This window comes from Balaenoptera borealis, assembly GCF_965194805.1.
Source record: "Balaenoptera borealis genome assembly, chromosome: 15".
Taxonomy (NCBI): Eukaryota; Metazoa; Chordata; class Mammalia; order Artiodactyla; family Balaenopteridae; genus Balaenoptera; species Balaenoptera borealis.
The window spans coordinates 84980590-84992881 of NC_138871.1; the positions used below are offsets into that span (position 1 = coordinate 84980590).

Genomic DNA, 12292 nt, shown 5'->3' on the forward strand with positions numbered 1-12292 from the left:
GGGCGTAGCTAGCATAATAAAAAGACCCTGGGTTTGAGTCCCAGCTCTGTTACTTACTAGCTTTGAGACCTTAGGTAGGTCCCCCGCTCTCCTGAGCCTCAGCTTTGCATCCGTAGAATGGAGGAAGTTGATATCCACATCAGAAGGATGTGTTGATTGGCTCCTTCAATGAGTTACAGCCTGTAAGGGAACCAGGGCAGCCTCTCAGGAAGCGGTAGTTGATGGCACAGAGGAAGAAGGTACATTCCAGAGGACAAGCGATCCTTCCCAGCAGGAGGACTTGTGCAAACAGCTCACAGGCATTCATCAGGAACAGTTGTGAGCAGGCTAGGACTTTAACTCCACCTTACAAGTTAAAGAGCTGCGAACAAAAGAGTCAAGAGACTTAACGTTTAACCTGAGCTTTAAGCGGAGACCTGACCTCTGTGCCTTCAGCTGATTATCTCACTAGTTAGTTCTTAGGTCTCCAGCAAGAAGTGGGACTGTAAGCATCTTCCCAGCTCTCTGGAACCATAGGCTGTTTCTGTACAGAAGTGACCATCCAAACAGGGCAGTTTCCACATTGCAGAGTTGCCACTCATGGTGAGGACGTTTGAGCTTAAAGTTCGACATTTCATGTATGTTACACACTCTTTTTTAGCCAGTGGTATTGCAAAGGTTAACTTCTGTGATGAACAGAGCATGTTAATGGCCACATGTGCACAGGCTCGCTCCTCACCATTGCCCTCTCCCCTCTCCCCTCCTGCTACACAATTTCCTCGGGGTGATAAATAACCCTAACAAAGCCTGGAATCTGAGTAGCCTCCAAATCTCCAACTCAAAACTGTGGGTTCGTGGAAAGAACACTCAGCCTGTGGCTTCTGTGCAGCGGCTCTGCCAGGAGAAGAGAACGGGTTCATCAAGGCCAGCAGCCGTGGATACTGTACTGCACAGTCACGATGCCTGCCCTGTCCACAGCCCCTGGGAAGGACAGTCTTTCCACACAAGCCATCACCACAGCTCAGTGGGCAGGTGTGAGCACCTGAACCTGGAGGAACGCAACTCCAGAGCGGCCAGCAAACGCCCCATCCACACACAGCTCCCCACTCCAAGTAAAAACTCAGCAGGAAAAGTCTTATTCACACAGTAGCAGAGTAAGCCACACCGGCGACCTGGTCCTTTCTCCTTACGAGTGAACGGGGTGGGGGATGACGCACTGTCCGTAGGAAGGGTCCCAGAGCCTCATCTGTCAGAAGGCTGACTCCCGTTTCCTCTCCAGCCCCTGACATCATAGCTTAGGTTGTAATTTCTCTTCCTGTTTCATCTGGCAGCTCTCTACTGTCAGCTTTCCATCTTCCAGAAGTGTGTTGAAATCTCTCATTTGTGATTTTTCTCTCCCCTTTACAGCTCCTTCCCCGTCCCTTTTTTTCTTTTCTGAACTTCCTTTTTTTAAATTTCAATATCTTAATTTTAGGGGGGTCTCAAGTAACAAGAGAAGCAAACTCTGCCTGATCTGTCATTTTGAACCAGAAGCCCGTAGATGTTTCTCTAAGCAGTGAGAACTGGTCAACTAATGGAAAGTCTGCATCACAAATCGCACTTTCCATCTTTTGTTCAAATGGGGTATAAGTCATCCATGTTTTACCGCATAGGGTCAGAATCTTTTACAATGTTATAGAATGGGCCAAATCAATCATGATGTAAACATGCCAACTCTGAGGACTTAAGATACGTTATTTCTTTTCTTTTTTTAAATTTTTTTATTTTTGGCTGCATTGGGTCTTTGTTGCTGCGTGCAGGCTTTCTCTAGTTGTGGCGAGCGGGGGCATCTCATTGCGGTGGCTTCTCTTGTTGCGGAGCATGGGCTCTAGGCTCAGTAGTTGCGGCACACAGTGCCTAGAGCGCAGGCTCAGTAATTGTGGTGCTCGGGCTTAGTTGCTCCGCAGCATGTGGGATCTTCCCGGACCAGGGATCGAACCCATGTCCCCTGCATTGGCAGGCGGATTCTTAACCACTGCGCCACCACGGAAGTCCAAGATACGTTATTTCTGAATAAATCTTGCAAAGGAGTTCTGTAACTCATTAATAGTCCTTAATGAATGGGTTGACTCTCCTTTACAACTTCTCCCACCCCTCTCAGTGGTGAAGCCATGAAACCAAATGCAAAAGCTTGGAACTTTGCAAGAAGACAATAGCAATTATATGAGATACTGCTTTCAAAAGGTATGAAGGTATCAGCAATAATTGATAGCACTGTGGCTCTCTCAAGTTACTGATTAAGCATTAAAAATAGAAACATGGCTTGCCTACATTTCAAATGCTATCTCATTTCTCATCTGAATACAAACACTATCCTTCTGCATATTCATAATGACCTGCACCTATACAATATCTCTCTCCTATGTAATAGCTAGTGATGGGTCAGGGATGGTGGGAAATCATAGAGGTTCTGAGCAGAGAGATCTAGAGGGTTCCTGAAGAAGGGCACTTGAGTGGGGCTTTGCAAGGGGGGGCAGAGGTTCCCTGCCCACTGCAATGAGGGTGGTCCTCAGGATGCGGTAAGGAAAGGACCTGCTTCATCTCCAGATGCCAGGCTAGTCCTGTTGCCAAGGGAAACATCACTCAGGACACATCTCCTGCCGAAAGTATCAACAACTGTAGTTCTCTCGCAAAGTTTAACTTATTCATTGCAGGATGTTCTTATTTTCCAGGAGTGTAAGCAGACAGCTCCCACCCTGGGCCTCATCTTCCACTGCCCTCACCAGCCACCACCCCAGTCACTGCATAAAGAAGTCCTTTAGCTGGAGAAGTGTGGCCGCCAGTATGGCTGCTTCCTTAAGAGGGATCAGACCCCATCTTCAAGGTCCCAATATTCCCGGGACTTTGCCAACCCTTTGGGACAAAGAGATTCTTGTTTATTTCTAGAGATGATCTTAGGTGGCATTGGTCATGTGGGAAAACTCAGGTTGTTTGCTTGTCATGGGAAGCTTCTAATAAAAGCAATCTGGGTTTTTAGCACAAGTAGATGGAAGCCAGGTCCCCAAATGTAGCTGATTTTAAATGCACTCTCAGAGTGGAAAGAACAGAGGCTTTGGCAGTTACGCTCACTGAAGCTGAGTGAGCCAGACAAGTCTGGGGAAACAGGGTTGGAATCAAGAGCAGTCAGAAAAATCAGTTGCCCTGGGAGGTGAACACAGGGAGCTCTGGATATATTTAAACGATGAGTCACATGACTAGACTCTACTTAGGCAGTAGTAAAACATGTTTTCCTTTAAATGATTAAACTAAGTTAAAAAAAAAAAAAACTAAGTTGAACTTAGTACAAGAAAGATTTCTTTTCCCTGTGAATGTTTTTCTACCAGGTTTAAAGAGTTTCAAGATGAGATTTGTTTTCTTAAAAAGAAAACGTATATCAATAGCTTCCAAACTAGACACATCTGTGGAATCAGAACACCCAAATGACACCAAATAATGTATTTGGCCCATCTCCTGCATCTGGATGGTTAAGACAGCACATCAAAAAACTGTAAAAAAAAAAAAAATAAAGAGTTACAAATACTTCCTTAGTCTCTTGATAATAAAACAAATGGATATAGACTTGAATCCCATGTTTATTCCATTGTCTTGGGCATTAAGCTTTCAATGCCTACTCCTGAAGTGATAAAATAGTAAAATAGTAAAATTTCAAGTCTATGGTAGGGAAAGTTTAGCCAAAATTTCATTTTCTTTTTTTTATAAATTTATTTATTTATATTTTTTGGCTGCATTGGGTCTTCGTTGCTGCGTGCGGGCTTCCTCTAGTTGTGGCGAGCGGGGGCTACTCTTTGTGGTGGTGCGTGGGCTTCTCATTGCGGTGGCCTCTCCCGTTGCGGAGCACGGGCTCTAGGCACGCGGGCTTCAGTAGTTGCGGCGTGTGGGCTCAGTAGTTGTGGCTCGCGGACTCCAGAGCACACGCTTAGTGGTTGTGGCACACGGGCTTAGTTGCTCCGCGGCATGTGGGATCTTCCTGGACCAGGGCTCGAACCCGTGTCCCCTGCATTGGCAGGCGGATTCTTAACCACTGCGCCACCAGGGAAGTCCTAGCCAAAATTTCATTTTAACAATTATTCTGCAATCCCATCTGGATTCAGGTTAATGTCAAGATGTCAGTTAAACCCCGGATGTTTGAGTTGTCTTGCTTTGGAAAGGTTAGATTTTTTTAAATAAGCGAGGAAGGGAGAGAAAGAAGTCAAGTCTTAAAATGCAAGCACAACCAACAATAACACCACCGGGTTTGAATTAGACAGCTTCGGCCTTTTTCTTTTTCTTATTTGGGGGTTGGTTCACTTAAAAATAATAAACGTTTTTCTTTCTTTCTTTTTTACTATCCAATGACCAAAAGCTAGAATTAATTATGATCAGTACCTACTGGCTTTTTCCTTGGGGAGAGAATGCTTTCTCTGTCTCCTTTCAAATTTTTTCTTTCCCCAAAGTAGTTACTTTTTTAATGAGGCTCGGCATTCAAGCACCAGATCTCCTTGGGGCAGGAGGAGAGGGACGGGAAACCCAGGGCCCACCACTGCCTGCTGCCGGCTCCATTGCGGAAAGGCCGCAGCGGGGAGTCCGGTCCGGGAGAATCGCCCCCTTCCCTCCTTCTGTCCTGTCTTAGGTCGCGCGACGGAGCAGGGCAGAAATTGAAGGGTGGGAGGCCCGGCACCTTCATCATCTTACTCCGTTCTCAGAGGTATTTTTACCGTCCGGCCCCTTCCCCCAACTTAACATGTGAGGAATAGGAGGCTGGGAGAGGTGAAGTCCCCATCGCGCTCTACGCTCGGGAGGGGCCCGGCTGTGGAGTCACCTCCGCACTCATCACCACCCCACGCAGGCCGGTCTGGGCGTGTTGCAGGAGCCCCAGTGCTTTCAGTTCTTCCAGGCGGCGGGGACCCGGAGGGTCGGGGAGCCAGAGCCTGGAGGGCTGACCCCGCGAGGAGAGGCGGGGCCCGAGGCGGGCCGGAGGGAGGAGGAAGGAGTCGGAGGAGGAGGGGACGCCGCGCCCCAGTGCCCTCGCCATCCAGTGCCCGGATACCCGGCCCTCGCTCCCCGCCCCCGGCCGCCGGCTCCCCGAGAGCCCTCACCCGCGGCTCTCGGCCCCCACCTCCAGGCCGGGCTCAGCACCCCGGCCCCGGTCGCGCCCCCTCCCACGTTCCGCTGTCCCGGGATCTAGTTCCCGCACCGCGACACCACGCCCCACGTTCCGCACACCGGTGGCTTCGCCCCTCCCCCAGGCCCGGCTCGCGTCCCCGCCCCCAATCGCGTCCCAGACCCGGGATCTCCCCCTCCCCCCGCTCACGCCCGGCCCGGGTCCGCGCCCCCGGCCCGGCCGCGCCCCCTCCCGCGTCCCCGCCCCCGCCCCCGGGCCGCGCTCCGGCGGCGCCACAGGCCTGCCTGGCTGGCGCGCCATGGGCAGCGGCAGCAGCCGGAGCGGCCGCGCCCTGAGGCGGCTGCGCAGCCCCGACAGCCGGCCGGCGGGGCCCGGCGGGGCAGCCCCGGAGGGCGGGACGGGGCTGCCAGTCTCGGCGACGGCGGCGGCGGCCCGGGAGGAGGCCAGGGAGGCGGCGGCGGAGGGGGCGGCCGGACCCGGACCCGGACCCGGACCCGCGGCGCCCCCCGACGGCGGGGACGAGACGCTGCGCCTGCTGGACCAGCTGCTGGCCGAGTCGGCGGCCTGGGGCCCCGGGGAGCTGGCCCCGCGGGGCCCGGCGCGGCCCCGACCCGCAGCCGGCGCCGGGAGCCCGGTGAGTGTCGGAGCCCGCGGAGCCGGTGGGGCAGCTGCGCCGGTTCCTGCCCCGGAGCCCCCTCCCCGCCGGCCCGCACCCCGCGCCCTGTCCCTCCGGGGCCCCCGCCCTGTTGCCCTGTCCGCCAGCGCCCGCGGCCGTCCCGCCGCGCTCTCCCTGCTCGCCCCCTTCCCCTCTCTGCCTCCTCCGGGTGCTGGTCTCACTGCCTCCAATTTGGGGGGTGACAGTGCTGGCAGCAGCCTTAAAAGGCAGGGAGACAGACATGCCTTAGCAGAAATGCATCTCCCAGCCTTGCTTCTGGCCAGAGCTTGCCTTTTTTTCCTTTTGGAACTGTTGGCTCCTTCCAGCCTAGGTAGGGGCTGGCCAGCGGGGCTGCTTTCTTCTCAGGTACCTCCCCCTTGGCCATTCCCCGGGCACGGGCACGGTCGGAGGAGGATGCTAGGAGGTGGGACCGGTAGCCAAACAGTGTTTATTTACGAAGGCCCCTCGCGTCAGACACAACAGGATCTTTGCCTTGTGGTCAAGCAATTTGCATACTACTGGCTATTTTCAAGATGCTGTGCAATTTCTTTTTGGCTTCCCTCTTCTCTCTTCCAGAACACTTGTAATAACATCCCCGCTGTTCTAGAAAAACAATAAAAGTGAGCACTCTCGTATGGCAACAGCCTTCACTCCAGCAGAGCTGAATGAACAAGATCTGTGATATCAGCTCCTGGGCTTGAGGAGGATGTCCAAGGCAGTTCCCCCCTTCCCCGGAGTCCTGCAGGCTTTGCTTAACAACTGCTGGGACCAGAGGGAGGTGTCTTCCGGGGCAGCCCCCAAGCAGTGGAAGCCTGGAAGCTCCTCAGTGAGGTGGGGAGGGGTGGGTGGAAAGGACTGGGCCAGCCCGGACACTGCAGGGTCTTCCTCGCCTGTCCTCCTGCCCATCCCCTGCTACCCTCCCAAAGTGAGCTGCAGCAAGTGAGACCCAATTATACAACAAGATTCCTTTAAGATTACATCAGAGTTCCATTATATAACCCTCAAAATGGATAAACAGTTGAGAAATTTTGGGGGAAATTCTGAAACGGCATGGAAGCAATCTTTTAGGGATCAGTTGTCAAGTGCTTTGGAAACTTCAGAAGCGAAGATGAAAAGAAAACAGAAGGAATGGATTTCCCTCCCCCATCCCCACCCCCATTCGCTGAGTAGCACAGCAACTCCTAGGGTGCATGGGCTGCCTTACTCATTCTTTCAGTCATTTCTCAGGTATTGCTTGAGCACCTACTGTGTGCCGGGCATCACTCGGGGTGCTAGAGATGAACACTGCTGGCACGCAGTCCTTGCCCTCAAGAAGTTGACAGTGTAATGGGGGAGAGAGATCTGCAAACAAAAAGTAGAATACCTGTGGGCAGTCTGTAGAGAGAGTCCACAGGAGGAGCAACTGGTCCTCCGGAGAAGTCAGGTCGGCATCCCAGCAGGACAGCACTTGACCTGGATCTGGAAGGGTCTATGGCACTAGCCAGGCAAACAAGCAGCGAAGAGCATTTGGGCAGAGAGAAGCCTGAATGCAAAGGCATTGGTGGCCGGGGCATATGGTACCCAGGGTGTGGGTGGGAGCACTGGAGTTGAAGAGGTTGGGAAGGGTGAATGCCAGGCTAGGAGTATTCCCTGGTGAGGAGTTTGGACTTTACCATAAAAGCCGTGGGTATCTTTGAAGGACTAAGGGGAGTGACATTTTGTGTCTTAGGAAGGTTGGACCAATAGCCATGGGGAGGATGAACTGGGCAGAGTAAGGACTAGGAGCGAGATGTCCAACTGGGGCTGCTTCCGTGGTCCAGACGCTCAGGTCCTGAGGGAAGCAGGGCAGCGAGAGGGCTGAAGGGGAGATGGAGTCGAGACAGGTTAGGAGGTAAAGTCAGCCAGCTGTCCTAGACTATTAGAGCTGCAAGGAGGCTCCTGAGTCCAGTTCTTTCTTTTCAGGTCTGGGGAGATGAAGGAAAAAGGTTGAAGCCTCTTAATTTCCTGGCTCTAGAGGTCACAGGTAGAAGGCTAACTGCCTGTATGGCCAAGTGTGGAGTCTGTGCCTTTTTTGCTTTACAGTTTACACCCTTCAACTGAGTCTCTGGCAGCTGTACATTTTATAAGACTCTGCATTAACAAGACACCATTAACCTAGGAAAAAAATGGGGATTTTGATGAGTCGGTATTGAAACCTATATGTAGAAGTTGGCCCTTCTTCCAAATGTTAGAAATGATGTTCCCATGGACAGAGAAAAAGCCTGATTGAGCATGTAAATAAACACTATTTTAAATTTCTTTGGAAGGAAGGAAGAAAAGCCTTCTTAGGTTCATAACTATCTAGCATTTTGGAGGAGAGAGGTATACTTCATAAGAGAATGTCAAACTCAAGTGAAATTATCCCTTTAAGCACCCACATTTAAAATTTTGACCACTGTTGATTGGAATTTCTTAGAGACGAATTATGTATATCTCTGAACCCTCATTCTGAATCTTCTGTATTATTCTTGTCTATGTCCAAGAATAATTGTAGCTAATATTTCAGTGAGCACTTGGGTCTCAGACATGTATTAACTCATTTCATTTTTACCATTATTATTATTGTCCATTTTTACAGATGGGCAAGAGGAAACAGGCACAGATGAAAGTTAAGTGGCTAAAGCCACATGGTTATGGCAGAGCAGAGATCAGAGCCCCCCCGACCTTGACAGTCAGACTCCTGCACCCTTCGTACCAGAATGGCCCCGGCAGCTGTGAGACTTGCTTGTTACTGCCTTTCTGTCCTTGGTCCAGCCTCAGTCTTACAACTGTCACTGTTTACCATTGTCACAGTCTGTATGCAACCAGCCAAACTTCTCTGTATCCCTCGCCCAAATAGACACCTCTCTGAGCTGCCCCGGGTGGTAGACTCATGGAAGCATGCTCGCTGGCACAGAGCTTAAAGGAGGAGCAGAACCCCCCAAGGTCAGGCCTGGGAGAGGTTTCCTCCCCGGCCTGAGGGGCCATCTGTTCAGTGAATGAGCTTTGTGGCAATAATTTTAGTTGATCAAGTGCTCTTTTTTTGTCTTATTTCTTAATTCTTGGTTGTTTTCCTGATACAGTTTAGGTTGCTGGATAAGAATAAGGTATTGCTATATTCCATCTAAAACTTGAATTTTTAAAATTAATTTTAAAGAAGTATTTCAATCACCTATTTTAAAAAAACTCTCTAACCATGAAGTTTTTCAGCTCTTATTGTGTATATGTTCCGAATCAAGGTAAATTTTTCCCTTCCATTTTGGTAGAAGCAACTTTCAGTTAAATATATTTTTTTTTTTTGTCTGTGAACCATAATACTTTGTATTGAAACACTAGGTAAGAGGATTTTCACTCTGGATTGTAAATTTAGGAAAAATTATGGGCAAATTTGAGGTAAGACACAAATGTGAAGGATACAGTAGTCTCTCTGCACTGGGGCTGTGTTACGAATCCCCATGTCCAAGAAACAGGATCTCAGGGAGAAAATAGGATGAATGAGGCCAAGGCCACTGGGGAACCCGTGACAGTCTGTGTGTGTCTGTGTGTGGATTTACATTCACTGAAATATAACTACTGAGACACTTCCCCAAATAAAGAGCATTTCCATGACATTCCTAGTTTCCAGTCCAGTTCCATAAACTCTTGGTACCAATACAGGTCAGCTAGAAAGAAGTCGTTCCCTTCATGCAGTTTTAAGTTTGGGTGCGTGTTCACTGCAGAGATGCGCGTGAGAGTGAGATGTTCGGTTTCCCGTCAGATGACGTGCGCAGTAAAGGAGGGGAGGGAGGATTGCGTCCGTTGGGCACCTGTTCTGTGTTAAGGACTGAATTAGGTACTTCCTGGTCATTGCCCCACGTTCCCCTCTTCAAACAGCCTTTTAGATAAATAAAGTGCTTTCCATTTTACAAACAAGGCCATCTCAGTCCCAGGAGATTGATAACATACCCAAAGCCACACAGCCAGTAAGTGGGGGGAGCAGAGTTTGTAGCAGGCCTGCCGGGGTCCAGCCCCTCCGTAGATAACCTGGAATGTTCCATGCCTTTTCCACTTTCCAGATGTCCAAGTCACAAGGCAGATCCAGCGCTTCCAGTGCTCTGGTCACAGGGGCACTAATGCCTGGCCCGTTTTTCTTTACTGTACGATTTTTTTTAAACATTCAATAATCCCTAGCATTTCCCAAGCAAACTCATCAAGAACCTGTATTTTGTCTGATAAAAGTACCACCCGTCTTGCCCTCATAATACCCCGTGAATGTTATTTTCGGCAGCCTTCTTATTCATTCAGATGTTTATGTGCTTAGGGGTCATACAGTTTTTACTAAAAGTTGTGAGACTCCCAGTTATTCACTTAGTACGTCTGTCACCAGCATCCTTTTACTTGAGCATTTTCATGAGCCCCTGCGTGTAAGCATGTTGCTGGTTGCACAGGGGCAGAAGCAGAAGAACAAAGAGGCAAAAGACTCAGAAAGAGTCCGTTCCCCATCCTGTATCAGTTTTGATTCCTGTGAAACAGAGGGCTTTGCAGTTCACTTAACAATCACTCGGAAATTGTTCAGATGTTGTAATACAGCCGCTATTTATTCGGGCTATCCTAACAGCCGGCTCCTTACATCCATTGTTTTACTTAATCCTCATCAGAATAGGTACCTGCCAAATTGGTGTCGCCTCCCCCCAACTTCATGTCAGAGGGGAGGGTACAAGGCCCAGAGAGGTAGTTAACTGGGCCAGTATCGTGCAGTTTGAAAGAGCCAGTCGGAGTCTCTCTGACTATACCTCTGTAGAGCACTGTGTATACTAGAATTTTAACTGAGTGAATTTGCCATCAGGAGAGATTCTCACTTGTTCCCTGATTCCTCTGGTGCTCAGTTTTTCTCTGAGATAGGTCTCCATACCCCGGCTTCCATGATTGTGTACAAGATATGTTCCAGTCTCTAAAGATGTGTTCAGCCCAGAAAAGGTTATGCTTACTTTTAAGTGTTTGTTTTTGAAGTTAGAATAGGTAATATACATGCACATGAGAAAAAAATTGTTCTTGGTCGTTCTCTGCAATAAAAAACTTAAAATGATCTTACTCATGAGAGATGTGGGGTTTTTTTAAAATATTTTATTCATTTACTTATTTAGGCTGCGCCAGGTCTTAGTTGTGGCATGCAGCTCATAGTTGTGGCACGCGGGCTTCTTAGTTGCGGCATGCATGCGGGATCTAGTTCCCTGACCAGGGATCGAACCCGGGCCCCCTGCATTGGGAGCGCAGAGTCTTACCTACTGGACCACCAGGGAAGTCCCACATGACAGGTTTTAAATAAAAAGATAAGCCCTATATTAGCTTCACTCTACAATTGTAAAGGAATATATGCTCATTGCAGAAAAATAGGAATACAGAAAAAATATATATTTAAAAAATATATAGAAAAGGAAATAAAGATTGCTCACAGGGCTTCCCTGGTGGTGCAGTGGTTAAGAATCCACCTGCCAACACAGGGGACACGGGTTTGATCCCTGGTCCGGGAAGATCCCACATGCCATGGAGCAACTAAGCCTGCGTGCCACAACTACTGAGCCCGTGCGCCTAGAGCCCGTGCTCCACAACAAGAGAAAACACCGCAATGAGAAGCCTGCGCACCGCAATGAGAAGCCTTCGCACCGCAACGAAGAATAGCCCCTGCTCGCCGCAACTAGAGAAAGCCCACGCACAGCAACGAAGACCCAACGCAGCCAAAAATAAATTTAAAAAAATAATAGAGTTCCCTTAAAAAAGAAAAGAGCGTAGTGTAGATATACAATTTTATAGCATCCTTTTATTTAGCATTATAGTATAAGCATTTCTCCCATCATAATGTCTTCATAATTTGCCCACCATCCAGAGGTAGTGTTATTTAATTAATCTCTTATTGTGAGATATTCAGGCTGTTTCCAGGTAGGCTTTTTTGTTTATTTTTTGCCAATATTGAGAATCTTTTTTTTTTGGCCATGCCGCATTGTGGCTTGCGTGATCTTAGTTCCCCGATCAGGGATTGAACCGTGCCCCCTGCAATGGGAGCGTGGAGTCCTAACCACTGGACCACCAGAGAATTCCTGTAATGTTGAGAATCTTAAGAAAATTTTATAGGCAAAGACCATATTGCATCATTAACAATTTAAAATGTTTCCCAACATACTCTTTTTTTTTTTTTAATTTATTTATTTATGGCTGTGTTGGGTCTTCGTTTCTGCGCAAGGGCTTTCTCCAGTTGTGGCAAGCGGGGGCCTCTCTTCATCACGGTGCGCGGGCCTCTCACTGTCGCGGCCTCTCTCGCTGCGGAGCACAGGCTCCAGACGCGCAGGCTCAGTGATTGTGGCTCACGGGCCCAGCCGCTCCACGGCATGTGGGATCCTCCCAGACCAGGGCTCGAACCCATGTCCCCTGCATTGGCAGGCAGATTCTCAACCACTGCGCCACCAGGGAAGCCCCCCAATATACTCTTTAACTTATCAGCTGTCACCTGTTTTCATTTCTTTTGTTCTTTTAAAGATATATATCAT

The 12292-nt window shown here is 49.3% G+C and overlaps 1 protein-coding gene across 2 annotated transcripts in view; it reads left to right on the forward strand.

Annotated features, from left to right (window-relative positions):
* Positions 1-3287: 3287 nt before the first annotated feature.
* Positions 3288-12292, forward strand: part of CYS1 (cystin 1) — a 28575-nt gene continuing 19570 nt past the window's right edge. Inside the window, exons 1-2 of one of the 2 annotated variants that reach the window (XM_082358477.1) lie at positions 3288-5753; positions 8371-11326. In XM_082358477.1, the coding sequence (XP_082214603.1) occupies positions 5418-5753; positions 8371-8631 (597 nt within the window). In that variant the 5' untranslated portion in view covers positions 3288-5417 and the 3' untranslated portion in view covers positions 8632-11326. Of the gene's footprint in view, positions 5754-8370; positions 11327-12292 lie in introns of those variants that run through there. The other variant, XM_082358478.1, reaches the window with a different exon arrangement.